The sequence below is a fragment of the Cebidichthys violaceus genome, unplaced genomic scaffold, assembly GCF_023349555.1.
Source record: "Cebidichthys violaceus isolate CVI_PGR_0920_01 unplaced genomic scaffold, fCebVio1.0.p SCAF_21, whole genome shotgun sequence".
NCBI classification, from domain to species: Eukaryota; Metazoa; Chordata; class Actinopteri; order Perciformes; family Stichaeidae; genus Cebidichthys; species Cebidichthys violaceus.
Genome location: NW_027176384.1, coordinates 6,160,361 through 6,184,934, shown reverse-complemented (window position 1 = coordinate 6,184,934; position 24,574 = coordinate 6,160,361). Strand labels below are relative to the sequence as shown.

General features: G+C 42.3%; 1 protein-coding gene across 2 annotated transcripts in view; it reads left to right on the top strand.

Annotated features, from left to right (window-relative positions):
• The first annotated feature begins 1,191 nt into the window (after positions 1-1,191).
• Positions 1,192-24,574, top strand: part of scube1 (signal peptide, CUB domain, EGF-like 1) — a 112,506-nt gene continuing 89,123 nt past the window's right edge. For both annotated transcript variants that reach the window (XM_068717061.1, XM_068717060.1), the window contains exons 1-3: positions 1,192-1,369; positions 5,432-5,554; positions 23,162-23,287. In XM_068717061.1, coding sequence (XP_068573162.1) covers positions 1,282-1,369; positions 5,432-5,554; positions 23,162-23,287 — 337 coding nt within the window. In that variant the 5' untranslated portion in view covers positions 1,192-1,281. The remainder of the gene's footprint in view (positions 1,370-5,431; positions 5,555-23,161; positions 23,288-24,574) is intronic.

Genomic DNA, 24,574 nt, shown 5'->3' with positions numbered 1-24,574 from the left:
GACTGTATAAGACGTGGATGTAGTCATCATGACTTCACCCATTGGTTTGTGGACTGCCTTTATGAAGCCTCGAGTTTGGCAATTTGGCTTGGATTATGGCTGTCGCCATGTTGTTTTTATTCCAACCAATGAACGGAAGTTACCATATTTGGAATGCATAAGAGTGACGTAGAGACTTATGTGTCTCTGGTAAAGGCAGTGACCTGTCAATCACAGTAAGCCCGTCCTAAAGCATACCCTGCTTTATGGTCTATTTGACTCTAAATGGACCATAATCTACTAAATGAACATCATGCTGTATTGAAGAAGACTTGAAACTATGATTGAGACCATAAACTCATGTTTACGATGTTTACTGAGGTAATAAATCAAGAGAGAAGTAGAGTAATTTTCTCATAGACTTCTATACAACCAGAGGAGTCAGGAGGTTGGTTGCTGCCTGGTTTGTGATGAATGCTGCCTCCATGTATGTCATGTGCCTACAGATCAGCCAATAGCGAAATTCAATTGCATTAGCGGTGTTTCAACCAGTAGAGGGTAGACACCATGTCTATGTATAACACAATATGTAGAATTAAAATACTTTGCACTTCAATTTCAAGATTTGGACCCGAATCTATCAACAACACTACTAAATACACATATATGTGGTTTTCAGCAGAAAAAAGTTCAATGAAACAAAAGTCCTTTAAATCAGCAGTTCACAACTTGTTTTGGGCATGTGACTCTCAGAGTCACAACTTTGTGGACATAAGTTGTGAGCAGTTTAACTTGGATTCTTTTTTCTCAGATTGTTTGAGTTTAAGAAATACTGGAATGTTTAACAAGTAAAAAAAAAGTTAGAGAAACGTCAGAAAAAAACAATAATAATCTAGTTACTTCTCAGACTTATAATGGGACATTTTGGGAGTGGAAACTGCTATAACTCATTTTATATAATAAATGTATTCATGTACCATACGATTCATATTGATATATGTTTTTTTAGGTTTAGGGAACCTTGAGGCTGTCTCCATCATGTCGGTGCGCTGCTCGTCGCTCATTAAACCCTCTCCCTCTCTCTCCTCTACCGGCACAAACAAGCCAATCAGAGGGCTCGGATTGCCTCCTCTCTCTCTCTCTCTCTCTCTCTCTCTCTCTCTCTCTGCCGGTCCACCAAAGAGCAGTCCTCTTGTATACGAGACACATACACACACACACACGCACACGTACTCACACGCACACACGCACGGTCCAAACCCCCAGAAAAAGCCCTGCTGAATCCTCACACCGTCTGTCAGCATGGGGAGCGCTTGTTTTTCCCGGGACGTTTGTTTGTTTATCCTCCTCATAAATACTTGCAGGGTGATGGGGAATGTCGGACTCGCAGGTAAGAGCTCCCCTTTCCTCTCTGTCTTGCTTTATTGTCAGCCACTGAACGCACAGTCTCACCGGCTTAACGGGAGAAATGATGGAGACGATTGGAGAAAGCATCACAATATCACAGGGGGTTTTAATTACAAACCATGGAGCTCAAGCGGGCTACTTTAAAGTTGCCATTTGATTACAGCGCTCTGCAATAACGTTCGAATGTACTTGAATTAATGATTTTAGAAAAATAATCGTATACTAAATGCCACTGAAAACTCACATTTGCGCGCTTTTTTTTTTTGGTTTGTATTTTGACAAAAAAAAAAAATCATGTTGAATTCGGTCATTTTGGTGAATCATGCTTAATTTATTAAACGTCAAATTCTTGGTAGAAAGTCGGTTTCACGTCGCAGTTTGTCCTCAAAGGCATCCGAGATGAGTAAATGGATTACCAGTCTGTGTAACATCCGCGTCCCGGACTTCACTGGAACTTTGTGTTTCCTGCGCGCAAAGGTCAATTTCAATCGGAAACTGCAGCTTGCTCTCCGGGTTAAGTAAATTAATTTGCTGTGATTTGGAGTGTGACGGCTGCCATGTTTTTTAATGTCCCAACGCGTGGAAACGGTGCTAATGATTTACACCGAGGGCTGAAGCCGCTATAGAGAGCATCTCGTCTCCGGGGTTTGCTGGGCTTGTCCGGAGCTGCAGGAGGAGAGAGGCGGAGGCTAAATGTGTGTGTGTGTGTATGTGTGTGTGTGTGTGTGTGTGTGTGTGTGTGTGTGTGTGTGTGTGTGTGTGTGTGTGTGTGTGTGTGTGTGTGTGTGTGTGTGTGTAAATGTTGGTGGTGGGGGGGGTTGGTGGCAGAAGTGACCGTCCAAGTCCCAGGAGAAAGCATGCAGGCAGCAGGGGCCCGATATCGACCGCGCAGCAAGAGCAGCAGAAGCACATTGTTCAGCCTCCCACTGCTGTGAATGCGAGAGGAGTCAATATTGAGACAGTGAGCCACCATCCAGGAAAGGCTTTGTCAAAACCAGGGACACTTGGGGTTTATACAGAACACAGAAAAGAAGGGGATCTAAAGTGTAAAAAACTGTTCCTCCTCCTGCAGCGTTTCACCTCCCTAACTGGAACTTGTTGCTGCTTTTGCTCTCATTTCTCTCTCTCTCTCTCTCTCTCTCTCTCTCTCTCTCTCTCTCTCTCTCTCTCTCTCTCTCTCTCTCTCTCCGGTTCCAATAAAACACTCACTGAAATATTTATTGTAAATTCCGTTTTATCGTTTATTTATTGCCTTTACACAGCTGAGCCGGGCGGAGGGCCAGACAGAGAGCAGGGGCCGAACCGCAGGCAGCTTCCAGCCGGGTCGCCTAACTTACACACACGCGCGCACACACACACACACACACACACACACACACACACACACACACACACACACACACACACACACACACTATTTATATTGCAGAGGAAGAGCAGAGGGGCTCTGTGGTGATGCAAAGGTCTGCTGAACAGGAGAAACCAAAAACGTCTCTGTGTCTGTCTCCGGGTCCCCCTCCCTCTGTGTGTGTGTGTGTGTGTGTGTGTGTGTGTGTGTGTGTGTGTGTGTGTGTGTGTGTGTGTGTGTGTAATGAGTTGGGCCCAGATGTGACTGGCTCCTCTATCAATAACCTGATCAATTAGGAAGCCGTTAAACCCTCTGTCCTCTGCATGTTGCCCAGTGCTCTCTCTCTCTCTCTGTCACACAAAAGCAGTAAATAATTTCCCGGACACATTTGGTGTCCGGCAAAAAATATGCGAAGGTGCGAGTCTTAAGCTTAAAGAGGGTATGATTTTGTATCACACTCCCTTAGAGTTGGCAGACTGCCACAGACAGATGAAATTTAATTATAGTCAAAATCAGTGTACGAAATATAGGGGGTCTCTGGGGTTTTAGAGACCTCCTGAAAGCCTTAACAGCAACATTTTGAGGGGTCTAAAACAAATATTTTTTCACTCGCAATTGTCACAAAAATGTCTTTTAAAGGCGTACTATGTTCAACATTATTCATTATTAAAACTACAAATCATGTATTTACATATATGAATTAAGAAAAATATTGCAGTGTGTCCTTCTTTTGTCGTTGAATACCCGGTTGTTTCTGGTAAGGTCTTCTCCCATGGGTGGCAGCAGTGGATTTTTTTTTTTTCTGCCTCGAGATCAGGTCTCTGTGGGTTGTTTTTTTCTCTTAAAGCCACATTATAGCTCTAGCTTGTGTTTGCATGAGGTGGAAAGCTGAAGGCTGCAGCTACACACAAGTGTGTGTGTCGGGTGCGCTGTGTGGATTCTGTTGCAGGACATGGTTGTTGGTTGGTTGTGTAGTTGTGTGAGTGGCCTTATTGTTAACGATATTAGCCTCGGCAATGTGTGTGCAAAGCGTATATAACGTAGTTGATTGTCTTGACTTACATCCATTAAATCTTGTAGGCTATATTGCAATTTCAGTGTGTAAGACTGTGTGTGTGTGTGTGTGTAAGACTCACAGAGTGTGTATAAGAAATGGACTTAGTCATTGTGATGTCACCCATTGGTTTGTGGACTGCCGTTATGATGCCTTGAGTTCTGCGGCTCCACAGCAGCTTTCATTAGACTCCCCCTGCATGGTAATGGTGTCAGTATGCTTCAACAATTAAGAGAAGGCTTTTTACCCCGCTTCCGAGTGAGCTATTCGGCCAACACTTTTGTCGTCAGACGACTAGTTTTAAATATAACTCAACCGAGTATACATGTGACCGGTTCCACATGTCAATGGGTTGTAGCCAGGTGGCAACCTCTCTACTAACCCGCAGGGGGCAACTCCTCCGGTTGCAAAAAGATTGTCTGATTGTATAGAAGTCTATGAGAAAATGACTCTACTTCTCTCTTGATTTATTACCTCAGTAAACATTGTAAACATGAGTTTATGGTCTCAATCTCTAGTTTCAAGTCTTCTTCAATACAGCATGATGTTCATTTAGTAAATTATGGTCCTTTTAGAGTCATAGACCATAAAAGCTGCTTTAGGCCAGGCTTACTGTGATTGACAGGTCTCTGCCGCTACCAGAGATGTATACGGTGTCTCTACTTTAGTCCTCCACATTCAAAATATGGTCACTTCTGTTCATCGGTTGCAAAAAGCTAAGATGGCGATGGCGAAATTGTCAAACTTGAGGCTTCATAAAAGCATTCCACAAACCAATGGATGACCTCACGATGACTACGTCCACTTCTTATATACAGTCTATGGTTATAACCAGGTCAAGAGGGATTTTATTCTAAGTTCATAAGTCATAAAGAGGTAAAACTATCCAGTAATTCACTAGGGGGAAAAGCAGAGATTAGAAAAATATTTTAAATACAACATTTTAATTTTGTTTGTTTATCTGTTTAACTATCCTAGTAATCATGTTGCGACCACTTGGGGGGTCCATACCTCTAGGTTAGGAACCACTCATGTATGCTCATGAGCCGTCATCAGTGTCTCATTGGAAGGCGAAACATTACATAATTTCGTCCTACTGTTGGTGTAAACAAGCTAAATGAAAAGTACACATGGAGTACAGACCTGTTATCATCCAGGGCTATTTGGGTTGGCACTCAGAGCTCTGTGATTAGAAACACAGACACACTTCTTCTAATGTGACATCAGTTAAACAACACGCATCTCTGTAGAGGACACTAAAGGGACAAGATGTAACAAATGTAACACTTGTAACTGAGTGTAGCTTTTAGATACAGCTCACTGCTGACTCACTCCATCCTGGGGATGTACCAATCCAACTCTGAAGCAATTCTGAAACATCAACTGAAATGTATGGGTCGAGGCCAGGGATTTCACTAAAATTTAGCGGCATAAGGTCAGAGCGGTGCGTCCCTAGTCATACCCAACATCAGTGCTCGTTGAATCCATTGGGACTCATGTCTTTATACTATTTTTTAAATTTTACCTTTATTTAACCAGATAAGTCAATTAAGAACCAGTTCTCATTTACAAAAAGGCAGCAACAGAAAGTTGTTACTTGACTATTGACTCCTGATGGGTTTTTTTTCTTAATGTTTGGGCAGATGCAGACGAGTGTGCAGAAGGTTCGGACGACTGCCATATCGACGCCCTCTGCCAGAACACGCCCAAGTCCTACAACTGCATCTGCAAGCCAGGCTACAAGGGAGATGGCAAGCAGTGCGAAGGTGAGTGGCCTCACTCCGCTTCATTGCACTTCCTGTTCACTCTTCTCTTTGTGAACGGATGTGATTTAATCATGAAGACACATGTGCATCTATAACTGCAAATGGGTAGCCAATCTACATGATATGATCGTAAAAAACGTGCCGGGTTGTCACCAACCTCCTGAGCAACTTCTCAAGATAGTTGATATAGAGTTAAGATGCAACATGATTCAGCAGCCATCACCATTTTACGTCCAACGTTTAGTACCAATATAGAAAATACTGTTTTTAGCAAGGCAGAAAATAGAGTTAAGACTGAGTTACCCATCACAGAAAAATACCGAAGTTAATGTTTAAACTGTATCCACAGTTGACTTAAACTTTAATCATCATCATTCATCATATAAAGGCATCAGAGTTACATTGAGACTAATTCATGACAGGTCAAACATTCCTTGTAGTGCCTTCAATGTTGCATTTTCATTTGTGTAACCCTAAGCATACCTTGACAAAAGCTGATTTGCCATAATGATGATCTGTTCCCGACCGTAACCACACTGTGGGGAGAGAAGCAGTCAATTGAAGGAAGGGTTCACTTTGATGTGTTAAGAATAGACCTGTCCATCAGATCCAAGGCGATGGATGAAATACCCACCACAGAGATCTTCTCCAAATGTGTGTTCATTTATTTTTTCTGCGAAGCAGCTAGAGATGCCCCAAACCAACCCCAAGGATCGGCATCAGATAAACTAAACACCAATCGAATGCCGATCCTGTGTTTTGTCCATCTCATCCTGCTACTATTGCAGTGTTGCTCTCCTTTATAGCCTACACTTTACTGCATATACCAGTGAAAATTAGAGGTGCACCCGCATGAGTGACGCCCACTTTTGACATCTGGATTGGCAAAATACACAGACTCACTCCAATGCTAAGAAATCAGTTAGTTAGTTAGTTCTAGTTACGTGAGTAAGTGGATGTTATTGGGTTTGTTTGGAGTGTGCGCTCAATTCTGTAGCGGCACTTACAGAGGGATACCTCTTCTCTCCAGCTGTTCATTTCAATATAAGGCATTGTCTCGGCTACAGTGTGATTTATATTTTGAATTGACTATTTCATACATTTTAAATCAGGACCTTCGGTAATTGAATCGAGAAGATAAAAAAAAAATGTACAGCTGCTGTGTCAATGTGTCAGATACATATTTAATCCACATTCAGGTAAATATAGGTATCGGATTGGACATGATCGGCTCTTGAATCGGGATCGAGGCTAAAATAAACTTTTTTGGGACATCACTTGTAGCAACAGATAAAATCAAATGTGAACTTCAGTTAAACAAAGCTATAGACTGAATGTGGGTACAAGAACTAGGCCTCTGATGTAACGGCTGGTTGGACAGCTGTTTCACAACCCCTCCCCCCCACAGGTTCTCCCAATTAACGGGGAGGAAGTGGACTGAGCGAGGGTGTCCGGGTGAGACGGGGGCAGCACCTGGCTGTGCGTTCACACCTCCACTCACTTCTGCCTCGGAGCACACCACAGCTGGAGCTCCGTTGCACTGCACAGATATGCTCTCCCTCCCTGTTATGTAGAGCCCTAGCTCACACACACACGCACGCACGCACGCACACACACACACACACACACACACACACACACACACACACACACACACACACACACTGTAATCCTCTAATCTTTTCCTGTGTACCGTGCGCTCCACTGCTCATAACAAGACAGATTTTTCGGCACCTTGGTGAAGTATAATTTACTACAACTTGCGTCTCATTTTTGTATTTTTGGCCATCATTCCTTATAGCACTGTACTCACCAAATTAATTGTGAGAAATGGGAGCTAGCGGTAACAATAAAAACCCAGATGACACAAAGTTAACACTGGGCAGCGAGATGTGAACTGTTAGTGGGTTCCATTGGTTCCGTGGCCATCACTAGGCGGCATGGGAAAAATTATATATATAACAAAGTGATGGGGTTTCCATCCAAAGCCATTATTCTGCCACCTCTATCAGCTGTCACCAAGTTGCTCTCTCTTTAGATTTATAATATTATTCACTCCCCTGCCAAGTTAGTGTCTGTTCAGCACACCTACAGAATAGTTAGTTTTGTTTTAAAAATGTAGCCGGTACTATCAAATTCAACCTGGCTAACTTTAGGCATATAAGACCATACCTAACAACAGAGGCAGCCAAACTCTTTATGGATGCTATGATCTTTTTCCTACATTACATACTGTTTTACAAGCTGGACACAATTTTAAAAACCTATTGAGTCCCTTTACAAACAGACACTAAAAACACTTGACCGAAAAACCAATTGCTATCACCATTGCATATAGTTCAAAAGCACAATCTATTTAATTTCTGTAGTTTCAAACATTGAAACATTGCAGATGCTTGCCTCGTCTTTAAGGTTCTATATGGGCTTACACCTCCCACACTGAGTCAGTTCATAATGCTGAAGGATAGTAGCAGCAGGGCAACAAAGGCAAACACCAGAGGGGACTGTGTTGTACAATACAGATGTAGCAAGTTTGAGCAAACAGTCCTCTCAGTCAGAGCCACCCACGACTTAAACAGTCTTTCTATTGACTAATTACCTAACATTCAAACAAAAACTAAAGAGAGCGCTTAAAGCAAACCAAACCTGCAATCACAGTAATCATGCTACCTCATCTCAGGCACTGCCGTTACTTACTTTTATTGTTTTTACGAATCTGCTACTTTTGTAATGTATTTCTGTATTTTATTGTATTGTGTTGTATTATACTCTTATAGTGTTTGCTGTTGAATTGTACTGATAATATCAGGCCACTAAATTGTAACAACCTGCCCAGGGACTACAAGCAGAAAATAGCTCTCTAGCTAACTCTGGCACATTTACATTGAGGTGGAAACTGAAATGTTGATTAATGTGCACTGTCCCTGGTAAATAAATAAATAAAATAAATAAATCGCTGTTTGAGGGACGGCCTTTGTTAGTGAAGAGCGTTAGTGAAGTTTATGAAAATCAAGTAAACCAAGTTACGATGTTGCAAGTACCCATGGTGGTAAATAATCATGGGAGCTTTAGTTTTTTAAATACTATCAAATAATCATTGTTTGATTAGTAAAATTACATTTTTGTTTTAACTTCTAATAATAAGTGCTATTAGTGTCTTGGAATATGGAAAGTTTAACCCAGGTACATGGTGCATTTCTGGAAAGAAATGCTGAATGAGTGATTGTGGGTGAGTTAAAGAAGCTAGTGGAACAGAGGCTAGCTCACATGTGAGTCTCTAAAGAACATGTTTCTGCCATTACAGAGGGTTTATAGCATAAAAAACAACTTTACATGTAGATCTTTCCATTTTTTTCTAACACGTGCGCACACTGGTGTCTGATGTCACATTTTTGTGACCGTTTACATCAATGATTATTGATTGAGTCATTAAGCAGCTCTGTTGTCTTTTCCATTTGCCGTAAAGCATGCGATTTATGGCACCAGACAGACAGACACGGTCTGAACGAGGTCGTCCTGAATAACAACAGCTCCTCTGTCCTCTGACAGGAGACAGCGGAGGGTTTCAGGCTTTCAGGCTTTCAGGAATATGATCTTCCTCCCATAAAGCTGCTGCTGTCTGAGCCAACCTGTCCTGCCAGCCGCTGTTTATTACATCACTTCACCCAGGCCAGCGTTTGAATCAGTGTGTGTGGAAGCTGTACTCTGCTTTGATGGAGCTTGAATGTCAAATGCGTTTCATTACATCACCGTTCTACATCGAGCATTTGAATGCCTCTGCGTGAACGTGTGTGTGTGTGTGTGTGTGTGTGTGTGTGTGTATCAAACACGCTTTACAACACCTCCAGAATGTACGCTGAGATCTATCAATCTTCTCCCAGCGATGTAGCAACAGCTCACGGCAGAGACGTCAAATGAAGACAGATGGTGGCATGGGAGTTGACCCTCTGACCCCGGTGATTAGATATGGCCGCTGTAATTGGCCTGCTGTGTTTTCCATCAACAGGCATTACGGGCCACTTTGTCGGTCAGCGCGCCATTAGCGGCCCTGCTATTCCTGGAAGCACCTGGAAGCGGCAGAGCGCCTGTGCTCGCTCTCTCCATCACCCAGTCCTCCGCTGCTATTATCAGCGTCAATCCGCATCGGCAAAGACTCACTCAGCAGTCTAGTAAAACATGCCATGGATTAGGCGAGAAAAACAGAAAGTGGATAAAACTTAGTGTATGTCATCGTCTTTTTGCTCCACAATCCTCAAGAGTGCGTTAATGTATGATCCGTCCACACTGTTATCTATCATTTGTCATTTTATCAGACGTTTCTGTCCAGAGCACCTGCATTTATTATTATTTTACCTCCAGATGCACCCTTCATAATTCCTTGGATGCAATGTGCTATTTTTATTGTGAGGCTAGAACGTTTTAACATCTAGGCCTGTCTGTTATTTTTGGCCATATGTGTTGGCAGAAAGACCAGCAGCAATATGTGCAAAGTCAATTGACAAAACTGAAAAGTTGGAGCTGATTAAAAATAATGAGCTGGGTAAGTTGTAGGTTCTAACAGATCAATAACACAAATGTAATCCTATTTTACACCATGGAGATCCACCATCCTCCAGACAGACGAGTCATATTTCTCCTATACCTCATTTAGAAAACAGTTTTGCCTTGTAAGTGGCTCACTTTAAGGAATAGTTTGGATTTTTTTTTTAAGTGGAGTTGTATGAGTTAATAGTCAGTGTATTACCTACAGTAGATGGCGGTCAACACGCCCTTAGATTGGAGAAACAGACAGTAGTACCAGCACTGGGGCAAAGCAATGTAATGCTGTGAATGGGGGCAGCAACAACACTTATTTTAGACACCTAAAAAAAATTATATTAGTTTAAGTGTACACTATATTTAGAATATTTTCACCTCTTTACCTTGCTGTCAGACAGCCCTTTCCGGCGGGGAATTGAAGCCGTTATCTCTGCTCTCTTTTCAAGACTCCTTTGACAAAAAGAGTAATTTTACCACGCAGAAGACCGTAGTTGCTGTTCTACTACTGCCTCGAACGGTTAGTTTGTTTGTGATATTGTGTGACTTTGGTGAATCCAGCTAATCCTTCAAAAAATCTACTGTAAATTTTTTACTGACTAATTGCTTCATACAACCCCACGTCAAAAAATAAAAAAACATTAATTTATGTGTGCATATAACTTACCAGCTAGAACAAACTACCTAAAAAAATGTGAGTGGTGTGTTGGGTATGTACTGCCAGGTTTCTCTGCGGATGTCTCTAGGTGTATGTACTGTATAGATGTATTTATATTCCTAAAGCATAGACAATAAATACACTCTGTAAACAAGTATACCCATGGGCATCTACCCCAAAGTGAGTTATATCAGTATAATATCATTGAGACTGTCAGTCGGTACGTCTATCCAGAGGCTCCTCAGATAACGAGGGAGGCAAAATATTGATATCTGTTCATCCATCCATCCTCTACCACTTATATGGGGGGAAGGTTGTGGGGAAGCCCTGAGTTTCTTACCCTATCTCTAAGGGTGAGTCCAGCCAATTTACAGAGGAAACTTATTTTTGGCCTCTTGTATCCATGATCTAATCCTTTCCTATTCAAAGCTCATGAACATAAGGGAGGGTTGGAACGTAGATGAACTGGTTATTGAAAGCTTTTCCTGTCACCTAAGCTCTAACAATGGTCTGGTACAATGCTCACATTACTGCTGACACCACACGAGTCCGCCTGTTGATCTGACGTTCCATTTTTTCACTCGTGAACAAGACCCAGAGATACTTAAACTCTTTTATTTGCAACTCATGAAACCTAGAGGGGAGCAGTCCACCGTTTTCCTGCAGAGAACCATGACCCCAGACTCGGAGGCGCTGACTCTCATCCCAACGTCTTCACTGCAAACTGCCCCAGTGCATGCTGGAGGTCACAGTCTGATGAAGCTAACAGAACCGCATCATCTGCAAAGAGTAGAGACACAATTCTAAGGTCCCCAAACCGGACATTTTCCTCCCCCTGGCTGCCTCTTGAAGATGCATCTGTGAAGATCACAAACAGAATCTGTAACAAGGGATAATTGAGTCCAACTCCCACTGAAGCATGTTTGACTTTGCGCCGAAATACAGCTCTCATTCCGGTTGTATGATGCCCCAGTAACCCATAATGCCGCAGTATCCCCCCGAGAAATTGGTCGTAAACCTTCTCCAAGTCCCCAAAAATGCATGTAGACTGGATGGGCAAACTCCTATGATTACTCCAACAACCATGCAAGGGTAACGAGCTGGATTTGATAACGTCAAGAAGGAAGAGCGAGTGGATATGATGGTGTGGGTGTGTTGCTTAAGGTGCAAAATTAAATAAGGCATAGCAGAAGAGTTTTGTGTCTAATCTTTTTTTGAACAAGGCCTTAATACAAGCCTACATTAGTCTAACTGTGCAGCTGATGGATTCCTCTGCATTGGCAAATACTGAATATTTGCAGATTTGGACCAGGATCAGATGCTAAACCACTTGATTGGCACTCTAAACACATTAGAGATTGGCCTTATGTCCAGTTGTTACTTTGTTATTTCCCTAATTGAAACACTCAGTGTTTTCACAGATATTTCCTCAGAGTAAGTGATGCAGATTTGTTTGCAGTTTGTTTCATCTCTGGAGAGTACACTGCAGAAACACCACAGCAATGAGAGCTTAGCACTAAAGAAGCTGCCAAAAGAAAGCAACAATGTGACTTTTCGCAAAGCAAAATGTTTCTGGTTCGGGCCAGAAACCAGATGTACCTTTTGTCAAGATCGAAAAGCTCTCGGCTCTTGTTACTAGGTAATTTCGGAATCAGACATTTTTATTTTCCTTTTTCTAAAGAAAGTCACGAGAACACGGATTGTATTGATGATCACATGTTTTCTTAATGTGCACTTTAGAGGTTCCAGAGGGATGCGGCCCGTATGGCACCGCATTGACAAAACTGGCTCGCTCTTGAACTTTTATAACGGCTGGGATTCAAGCCCGGTGACCAAGGGAAACGACCTGTGCTCTCGGCCTCTGCTACACTTCGCCCCTACAAATTAGCAACTCGCAGGCGGCATTGTTCCAGCCAGTGTGAGTTTCACCCAGACCTGACCATGTATGTTTTCTCCGCTGACCATCGGTGCCCCCATCAGGACCGTGTCCTCAGATGAGTCGTTTTCTCAAACGAATGTGATTCCGCTCGCCACTGAAATTGGATCTGCCGTTTATGAACGCTGCCCTCTCTGTAGACATTTTCCGCAAACTGATACTGCCGGCCCGTTATGGAAAAATTTGAACTTTTATCCCTGTGCTGTCAAACGAAGAGTATGTGGGAGGAGCTGTGTATCAGTCAAGCCTGCTTTACTGCATGCTAGTGTGTGTGTGTGTGTGTGTGTGTGTGTGTGTGTGTGTGTGTGTGTGTGTGTGTGTGTGCAGAACAGGGCCAGAGTTGTCTCCCTGTTTATAGAGAGATCCAGCGAAACTGTAACCGGCTGTTGTGAACACTTGTTTACCAGGCTGAGAGTTAACAATTCGAAGGATTATGATAAGATGAATCACTGAATTGGAGAGACTTTGCTGTGTTTTCTGAGTTCAGGGCAGAAAAACTCCATGGGCTTTGGGAGATAAGTGACAGCATTCCTGCTGCAAAAACCCATCTTTACAACAATATGAAACGTCAAGTCTTTAAATCTCATAAGCGTCCAACCAATATTCACTTTATGTTGTCTTTATTTTGCCTTATCTCAGCAAGGATGTGAGTAAGGGCTGATTTAGAAGATACTGAAGGTAAACATCAGGTGAGGATATCCTTTTTTTTAAAAACTGATACAGTTTTAAAAGTTTGGCATCACTTTTTTGGATAAAAGTGTGACTGATGGGCCTGTTAAAGAAAAGGACCAGAGGGATGAGTGATCTGGCTGGTTGCCACAGAGCTGTCGGAGGCCTGCAGAAGCAGCACCGTGTTTACTCAGCATTTGTCACTTACCGGCTAATTGATTGGTTTTCATCAGTGCTGCCCTGAATAGAAGCCTCTTCTCCTCCCGCTCATTATGTGTTTTAACACTCAAGCCTCTGCCATTGCCATTCTCACACACACACAAACAAACTTGTGTGTGTATTTGGTTCTCTATTGAAGTCCAAGGTTTTTATATTGGTGCCAGAGCAACTAATTAAGTATGAAGCAGGTAGAAGAAAATGTCAGTTTGAACACTGTAATACTGTTCTAAAACAAAAAGTTAGGTTGTGCAGTTTGACTTTCTCAGCCAATTAGTTTATCTGTTGTGCTTCTTCTTTCATTTATATGTTAAACAAGCGAAATAATGTCACCACCGCAATAGACTTGACTGATCGTAGCTGTGTTCAAACCATAGACTGTATATAAGAAGTGGACGTAGTCATCGTGACGTCACCCATTGGTTGGTGGACTGATGTTTTGAAGCCTCGAGTTCAGCGATTTTGCCGTCGCCATCTTGGAATATGGACGCCGTCATGTTCTTATTTTCACAACCAATGAGCGGAAGTTACCATTTTTGGAATGTGGAGGAGTGACGTAGAGATGCCGTACACGGCTCTGGTAGCGGCAGCAACCTGTCAATCACAGTAAGCCCGCCCTAAAAGCATACCCTGCTTTATGGTCTATTTGACTCTAAATGGACCATAATTTACTAAATGAACATCATGCTGTATTGAAGAAGACTTGAAACTAGAGATTGAGACCATAAACTCATATTTGCAATGTTTACTGATGTAATAAATCAACTGAGAAGTAGAGTAATTTTCTCATAGACTTCTATACAATCTGACTTTTAAGACTCTTTCACATCGGCTTCACTCAGCAGAACCAGAGGTTGCCGCCTGCTATAGATCCGTGTGCAACTAATACAGTTAATACGGCAATAGCTTCACTTAATTGAGCCAATCAAATGCATCGTTTACTGTGCATAGACTGTTGGCTGGAGAGAACTACAGGGTCAGAGAGATGTCAGAGAGATGAAGCAACTGACCGGCTACTTTCTGGCTACAGACTGTTTTCTCTGGTCTAACCAAAGTAGCACACACCTCGATCGTGTTTGTATTGACTCAGCTGTGAGCAATCTTTCTCCACTATGAATGTTATTAACACAAAGAGCTGCTCCCTACACATGTGCATTAGAATGGCACTAACTTGATTTAGGGTAATATTCAAACTACTGGTTGCACCTCCGGTTCTGCCGAGTGAAGCCGATCGGAAGCGTCTTAAAACTTGCATTCTCTCTACTGACCATCAGGGGGCGACTCCTTTGGATGAGTCGCCCCCTCGAGGCCTTGAGGCTTCAGAACTGCAGTCCACAAACCAATGGGTGACATCACGATGACTATGTTCACTTCTTATACAGTCTATGATGTGGGCGCCATAGCGCTTCTTTCATGCGCTTTTTATTTTTAAGCTCGTAACACATGATGAAAGATACCCTGCCAGCTTGAGACTGGATTCTAATTTCAGCTCCTCTTTTACTCTGTGCCACCTGACCTGCTTTACTGAGACAGAGAGAGAGGGCATCTCATTTGGAGGGATGGATGGTGAGGGAGACGGCGCAGGTGGAAAGGGCGAGAGGGAATAGTGGCAGACAATTACTAGGCCATTGTCTGCCTGGCGTCTGCACCTCCGTCATCAGTCGGCTCTCCTCACTGGCTAGCTGACAGATACACAGACGAATGGGACCCTCCCTCCCTCTTCCCCGTCTGCTTCTTCCCATGCTCAGACTCAGTGGAGCAGGTCGGATTCAATTGAGGCTCAGGCTTTAAATATAGATACAGTGACCTCACGCCAGCAACTCCACGCCACTTTCTTGTCAGTCTTTGACGGATGATGTCTGGCACCGCAAGGTGGATGTGTCACTCAGGAAAAAGCTCACAGGGAGAAAAGAAATTCCCTCCAGCTTGGTTCTGACTTTCACAGTCGAGATTTAAGTGTTTGTTGGATGTGCAGACAAAGCTTTATGTATCTTTGTATATCATGACACATGCACACTCGGTTGGGACACAAGCGAGTGGAAATGGTTGCTAAAGTCTTGTCATTTTATCTACATTCAGAGACAGGTCTGAGTCACTCTGTTCTCTGCTTGTTCGCTCATAAGTTGCAATGTTGTGGTCAAACTTCACGTTCATCCGCCATATATTATAGTGACTAGTGACACAGATGTTTGGGAAATAACACTTAGCTGGCTGTGACTGCACTTTGGGGCCATTGCAGAGAAAAAAAAATGGTACCGCTTACTTTTAAAAGCTGCATTCATTGGTGGGAAGTTGAACTTTGACATACACACAGCCATATAGGTCCCATGTTTAAAAAAAAAAAAGTATATATAGGTCCATTTCATGAACCTCAAAACACACTGACATCTTGTTCTATTGTAGCCTGTTGTAATGTTACGGCTACAAAGATAATGGAATATAATTTCCAGCAGACATGGAGCAATATTGTATTTCATTTGGAGTAGTGTTTCTGGCTCGTAGAAAGCTTTATACGGGGTGACCCGATGACAGACACAGTGACCTGGTAGCTTATCTCTATGCTATGTTGTTATGTTATATAGCCTAGATATTTAGCACTATTCAATGAGCAAACACAGGGCAGATTATCATTCATGTAGAATTGTTTATGGCCACCTGACTAACGTTAGTCCAACATTCTCTCAACATACTCTTTGTATATCTGTCGTGTCTTCCACTAAACCCTGACAAAAAGCTGTACAGCTTTTCAATTTGGCCAACTTTGGGGACTGTAGACCCTCAAGATAACCTCACAGACAAACAAACCATATGGAAAGTTAGGCCTTTTGCGAAGCATACATTTGTTACATAGCAGGAAAAACACTGTGCAACTAATAGTATGAATGAGGGCTTCACTCCATTAATTATCCCAGTAAACTGTGCCAGTGAACCAGAAGGCACAATACCAGAGCCCTGGAATAACAACAGCCATTGTTAATGTCATTAATTACACCTGTGCTATTGCTGCAGCAAAATGTCTTCTGTGAAAAAGACCCATTATCACCTTATATAACATTTGCTTAAGTGTCACAAGCAACATTGAATGTAAGTTTACTCTGCTTTGGACTCCACCAAGATTATGTGAGCTTTATAGATATTTAATTGTCTTCAGTAGCTTGCTGCTAACGGTGCTGTTTACTGCTAGCTGCTATTTTACAATGAATACAAGTCAAATGTTCTTTTTAGCTTTGGTTTGGTATCTATCAAGTTTATGTAAGCATAGCTTGCTACATGTCTAGTAAACAGTCTACCGTAGACTGTATATACTGTGAAGTCATCCTTTGGTTTTTCGACTACTGTTTTGAAGTTTGGCATTTTGGCCGTCGCCATCTTGGATTTTTGCAACCAGAAGTGATACGAGAGGGTGGAGGCATTTTTAGACAACCAAAAAGGTTTGCATTAACTTTCATGAACTGAAAACACACTGAAAGGGATAAAGTTGCACCATGTATACACAAACCACACCAAGACTGAACATATATTGTTTGTCATGTGTTTCCTAAATCATCCTGAAATCCTGGAAAGCCTTTAACTTTTTACTAACTTGTGAATGCTAGACCCACAAAAAAGGCTCACAGACACACCACCAAACACCAAATGTAGGTCTTATGCATATACATTTTGACCTAACAGGAAGACAAAAAAAACACTGTGAAACTAATACTATGAATGAAGGCACCTCTCCAATAATTTTCCCAGCAAGCTGTGCCAGTAAATCAGCAGGCACAATACCAGAGCCCTGTGAAATCTTAATACATAGAATGCTGCCATCGTCAATGTCATTAATTACACCTGTGTTATCCCTGCAATATGTCAATGTGTCTGCTGTGAAAAAGACCCATTATCATCTCATAAAAAAGCTAATGGTTCTCACATTTGAAATTACAATTCTTGGCAGACACAGAGCAACATCGAATGTAAGTCAAATGTTTCCTGCTCTTTTTAGCTCTGCTAAGTTTATGTAAGCTTGGTAGATATTTAACTGTCTTCACGAGCTATAGTTGCAAACTTTGCTATTTGCTACAGCAACATTGAATAGAAGTAAAACATTTACTCTCCTTTTAGTTCTGTTTGGTTTCTATCAAGTTTATATAAGCTAAGGTTGCTACATGTTTAGTAAACTGTCGCCACTAACTAGCCACTAACTTAGTTGTTAACTTTTTCTGCCATTTGATGCTGGGCTCAATGACCTCAGCAGAGACTAATAGCCTTTAGAGTTTAGAGGTTTGTTTTACAAAATGGGAAGTTAACACGCAAGGGAGAATTACTTGTCGTCCGTAGAGCGTCTTTAATCTTTTGACGTGGAGGCAGCTGGCAGATACAGACTTGTCATATTTTTATCACCTCGTAAAGTTTGTATGTGTTAGCAAACAGTTGCATATTCACACTTCAGCCGGACGGAGCAACGTTAGCAACTTTCTAGGCACGTGATGAGTATAGAGTATAGTCTCCTGACTGAACTTACGCTAGAGCTTCATTTGTTACGTGTTATGTGTGTCGTTCGGTGCTCGGTATTAAGCACACAGCGGGTATATCAACTTTTTGTTGTTGTTGCTGAAAACAGCTGTATTGATATGATTGGTGAGACTGAACCATACTGTAAATGTGCTGAAAAACCAAAACTATGAGAGAACAAAGACTAAAGAGCTCTGCAACGCTGCAGAGCTGAGTGATAATGTGTGTGGCTTTGTCACTGTGGGCTACCCCTGTCACATCACATGTAATCATGGGACTTATATGAAAATATAATTTATTTTCTGTTTGATCCAGGCTCATTTGCATGATGCTCCCCTCATCAAAGTTTAACACCATTTACTGGCAACTAATTTGGTGTTGTTTTAAAGTACACAAGAAAAATGTACAGACTAACACATAATAGCTGCAGAACCCCCCCCCCCAAAAAAAACCCCAAAACAACCCAACAACAACAACCACCTTGGAAAAACAAATGTGTCATTAAGTTGGACTTGAATGTTAATACACATACCTCACTGATCTTTATAATTTGTTGTCATGAATTTAGTGTTATTATACATTCTGCATGGCATTGAAAGTATCGAATTTAGCTCACAGAAACCTGCAGAAACCTTAGACTGTAAGCAGCATCCCCTCCCCTCCCTTCCCTCCTTTACTCCATCTGCCCCTCAGTCAGGGGTGGGGGGGGGGGCACCTAATTCACTTGATGAGATGTGGAGCATAAACGCTTCCCTAGGCAATTAGAAAACGTGCGCGATTGCGAGCGGAAGCAGCAGCCGGTCTGAAGCTGTTGGGGCACTGCTGTCAGATGTCAACAACAGCTCAGGGGCAGGAAGTGGCACCGTTTGGGGCCGAGTCGACCCTACGACGCACCCTCCTCCGCCGGCCTCTCCCTCTAATCCTTCCGTCACACACGCACCTACGCATGCTCCAAGTCTTATTTCCTGTTCTTTCCAACACCTCAACATACACCACCCCGTTTGTCCTCCTTTCATTTTCACATGACAAGCAGAGACTCTAGAACCAATGGAAATTAAGTGGTTGAATTGAATGTATCATATGTGCTTGTGCTTTAAATGAGGGTTTTACCTACATCAGTGATTCTCAACTGGTGGGTCGCGACCCACATGGGTCGCAGACCTTTGCCTGAAAAAAAAATCAATAAAAATCAATAAATCTTGTGCTTTTATTTTGAAGGGGATTTTTAATGTAGCGAAGTTATTCACACTCCTTAACCGTATTTGGCGTTAATGCCTTGTAATGCTAATAGACACCCATTTCACAGTATAGAAGAACACCCACAAAGTTTATTTTCATGCTAATTGAGTGAAACGCAAGTACGACACCAACTACATGCGATATAGATTTTCTTACATTGAGGACAAAAGAGGACAAAAACCTCAGTGTGTTTTGTGCAGCGAGGTTCTGGCACAAGAAAGCATGAAGCCGTCAAAACTGAAGCGGCATTTGTTGGATCAATCCGCAGCGGATAAACTGAAAACTATACCTCTTTCAAATGACACTATAAGTAGGTGACTGAAGACATGTCGGATGACATCAAACAACAGACCACAGCTCAATATAAGGCAAGCGGTCATTTTGCATTACAAATGGACAAATCTACAGACATAACAAACAAATCAGTTTTACTGGTTTACGTGAAACATGTGGGACGGGGACTGACAGGAACTAGAGAGCTCCCTACTACTACGACTGCAGAGGACATCTTCAGCTCAAGTTCAAACCATCTTTTCATTAAATACATTTGAGAAGTTGAATATTTGGATCGTGACTGATCATTAACGGGTGATGGTTTTGTCATTTTTAGGCAGCCTTCAAACATCTGGCCGGGGACAGCAGATGAAAACTAACCTCTCTGGCTAACTCTGACTCACTTACAGTTTTACTGTTGATTGGTGTGCATTGTCCCTGCAAAATAAATAAACAAATAAATAAATAAATGGTGGGTTGAGAACCACTGACCTACATTATGACAGGGATAACTCAAAGAAAACCTCTGACTGCGCAGAATCAGAATCTTTGAGGAAAAAGGTTTTTGAAAATTGTGCACTGTTTGAACAATCGCGTCTCGCTCTTTTAGCGTTCGGCTCTCCCCATCTTGGAGTGTAGCCATTCAGAACAGCTAAACGCTGTGAAAACAGTTGTTGTAATGATGTCTTCTGTGACTCTGGAGAAGATTTGTCAGTTCTGAGGTCATCAGAGTAATCTTTGGGTTCACAAACTTGGGTTTGGGAAACTCCACATGTTTAACAGTGTACCAAACTGGCTATGAGTTAAAATAAGTGGGCTCTAATGGATAGTTTCTCTCTGTAGCATTATGAGAAATGTAGGATGTGATGTTTTTGGAGCCTGACTCACTATGGACTAATATAGGGGTCTGCTGCTTTGATTTTGACAATTGTTTGTTAAATCTAGTTCCCATTCTTATAAAAGAGCAATACTAAAAACCACACATCATATTATTGACAAATCTTGGAGTGACTTCTGCTCCACACCAGTGTTTTCAGGTGTGTTTTTATAAAGTTTCCCTCTATTCTCAGCAGCAAACAACATTTTGCTTTCTAGTTTCTTTCATCCAATCTAGAGACTGATTTTCAAACGCTATAGTTTTGCAAAAACCCGCCAGTTTAGTTGGAAAGCAAAGCCAAAACAGAGAGAAGAAGACGTGTTTTCAAATTTAGCCAACTTAGTGTGAATGTAGTCTCAGTCTGCCCGTTTGAAGCAGTTCAGGCACCAATTAATCACCTGCTGCTTTTCATTCACCCTCAGCAGTGAGCCCCCCCCTGCCGATCGCCCCCTCAGTAGACCGTAGTCTTTCCCTTCTCCCTTCATCTCCGACAGATGAAAAGCAGAACACAGAGGAAGTGCCACATCGTGCTGCACCGAGCTGGCAGCACAGCAAAGTGTCCAAACAACCTCTTTCCCCAAACAGTCGCCCATTCCAGCTCGCCCTAATTGGTTGCAAATGCCTTTTGGGATGAGCCAGTGATGGCCGTGATCAGTTTGTATACACAAGGCTCGGGCTCTTTAATTCCCCCCATGATTGATTTTTTTATGTTTTCCATACCTTTAAGAGGAATTCTGGCTGCTCGTAAACACATGCGACACAAATAAAGCAGTTTTAAAGTCAGTTTTATGAACCTTTTGATGGAGGCTTTGGTCACTATTTCATATCACGAAATTTAATGCAAAGAGCTAATAATAATCTTCTCATCTGACACTTGTGAGTACGTGTCGATGAGAGTGTTCCCTTTAACCTCAATCATGTTGGAGTATTACTTCAAGTGCAGAGACAGGGTTCCTTTCTCAGGGATCAGACAAACAGAATTAAATTGCACTGATGTGTGTTGGCCTGTGTAATTGGCTTCTGGTAAACATGTCTGTGGTGCTCCATGTCGCAGAATGTGGCATTGATTTGGCTTTTGTCATGATGGTTTCTAACAACCCCTCAGATGAGGATCTTTTCATGTTTATGTCTGCCCGCTTTTGGACTTTTCAAAGCACTCCTACTCCGAGCCCAAATGGCGACGTTAACCATCTGAACGGAAGTGTTTTGTGGATAGAAGATCTCTGTTGTTTTCTGTGTAAGTGATTACATTTTGCACGTGTTCTGGTGTTGGTGCATGTGCGTGCCGTACATTAGTGTTTGTATATGCTCAGCGTCCAGATCTGGGTTATGTCCACATGCAGGATGTGGCGGCTGAGAGCCATGTCTGTGTGTGTGTGTGTGTGTCGTCCATCGATGCTGTGTGCCAGCGTCTCATTCCCGCTCAGAGCCATCGGCCTCCTTCCATCAATCAAACCTGGCCACTGTGACTTTGTGATCCAACAAACAAAGTCTGGACTCATATGGCAGGATAATATCGGTGACAGTGCTGATCTGTTGGACCTAAAGTTAACTCAAAGATCTGCTGTAGTCACACCAGTGGCACACATGCCGTAACACCGACCACGTCTATCTACATAGTACTAATTGGTTTCTAAGTACATCTAAAAGAAACCGTAACTGTTGCCTGGAGTAAAACATGAGCTAGGTTTTTGTCTACCACAGAAGTTTGGTTGTTGGAAAATAAAGTGCAGGACTTTGCATGTGGTCAGGTTTAGGCTACTAAAAGACAACACTAGTTGTAACACAAGTGTTTCTGTTATTATACATGCAAGGGAAGGGGTGGGGGCCACTACCAGTGACTTAATTCTCAAAATATCTTCATTGATTTCAACTGTCAGACAGACAGAAAGACAGACAAGCAACGTGGAACGTTGACAGACAGCAGCCATGGTGTAAAATTAGGCCGGGGTCTTCCTTGCTGCCTCCTGGATCTCCTGCTGTTCACACGGAGGGGGGGACTGTTTGCTTAAGTAGCTCCGCATGGCAACCACTTGTGAGCCGCTCCTGTGAAAGCCCTCCGCTGGCTCAGCATGGAGATGGGGAGAGTGCATCCCCAGACGAATAAACACCGCCTGACACTCTCCTCTCCTCTCTCAGTCCGCCCCACCCGACTGCCCCCACTTTACGAGTATCCCCCATTTCTGCAAGGTAATGCAGCCGGGTTGATTAATTCACTGGCATCAAAACTTGAAAGTAAAGCATTAGATCAAAACTAGTATCATCATCATCACCGTCATGTGTTAGGTTGCAGTAACCTGCTGCTACTCTCTGACCGACGTCTAGACAGGAGGAACGTCTGCAATCTTGAAAGTGTCAAGTGGTGCTCACCTGGAGGCATGTGGCGCAAAATAAAAAACAATCAGGGAACTGATGCAATGGAGGCAAACATAAACACCATCTTCATTCCCCTAAAAAAAATTGTTTACATACATTTGGCCTCACTTTTTAAAAACAAAATTCCAAATTTTTGTTGAAATTCTCTTTAAATCTTGACAGCAATTAAACAAATGTTCAGACGAAAAAATGTCTGTGGCTGTCTAAGGACTGTAATGAGCTCGTCTAATTATTGTGTGACAAGAAAACACTCACCAACTCTCTTTTTTTTGCAAATCACAAATCAACTGCAATCATTAAGGTGTCAGTAACACTACCACCTTTCTCTTTCAGACATGGACGAGTGTGAGAATGACTACAATGGGGGCTGTGTCCATGAATGCATCAACATACCTGGCAACTACAGATGCACCTGCTACGATGGATTCATGCTGGCCCATGACGGACACAACTGTCAGGGTAAGAACATCCCTCCTCTGTGTGTGTCTCTGTTAACAGGGCTGATGGAAATGATGGACTTGATGATTGAATGATGGATGGACTAAATGACTAAAAGGACTATGTACAAGATAGTCATGTCTTGTGGGCAAACATGATATTAAAAGTTTTGCTGTTTTTTCCTGATCTTGACAAAATCATTGATTATACATCCGCTTAAATGTGGCATCGTGGGTTTTTCATCTGGTATTAAGTATTTAAAAAATCATGAAAGACTGTAGACCTATGTGAAGTCTACGATTGCGTATTATGGCTATTGTAAGTTTGGTTTAAATAGAAACAACAGGGGAGGGGGCTAATATTCGGGGAAAAAACTTGGATATTCTCTAAGATTGAAGTGGTAAATTATTATAAATTTGAGAGAAATCTCTTAATTAAAAACTTTATGATACAATGTTCTCTGATATTATTTAATCACAAATTTCACAATAAGAAACGATTCTTCCGAGACGGACAAGACAACATGCTCAGTCGACGGTAATCCAAAGAAAATATGACGAAGTAGGGCCGTACCAAAAAAGCTTCATTCCTAATGCTGACATTTAAATTATTATTATTAATAACTTGCTTCTTTTTTTTCACCTTAGGGGATGAACATAAAATCACACCTTTCAAAGTGAAGCTAAACAAAAAAAATAAACACTATTTATTTTTCCTAGTTTTTTTTCTTATAAGTTTACCTCAGAGAATATCCAAGTTTATATCCATCTAAGGTTTCTATTCTCAAAATATCACCATCACCCTCCTCTTCCAGCTCACACTTGTTTTTTTGTTAGGCAACGAGCCTAATACCTTGTTGTAGAAGCTGTGTTTCTCAATGTTAATCTACCCTTGGAGTGTATCGCTGAGTGTTTCTGGGTGTGTGCATCCATCTGAATCAGTACATGATTGAATATGTCTGTCTGTCTGAGCTTAAGAGAGTATGCTTAAGGGTGCGTGGATGTTCCTGTGTGTGTGTGTGCGTGTGTGTGTGTGTGTGTGTGTGTGTGTGTGGCTCAGCTCGCCTTTTCTCTGGAGAGTCCCTCCGTCATCGTTTGGAGGCTTTCCATGATCTCTGCTGTTTTGGTGCTTGTTTCTCTGCGCTGTTGGGAGGGCGGTCGGGGTTGAAGAGTTCTCCTACAGATATCTGGCTGTGCTTTGCCACTGACACATCCAGCCCCGTCTAGCCTTGCTGCTGCTGTGTTATTGACTTAGCGTCAGTCAGAGTAATGTTTTTTTTTCTTCTGCCCCGTGCAACACGCAGTCCTG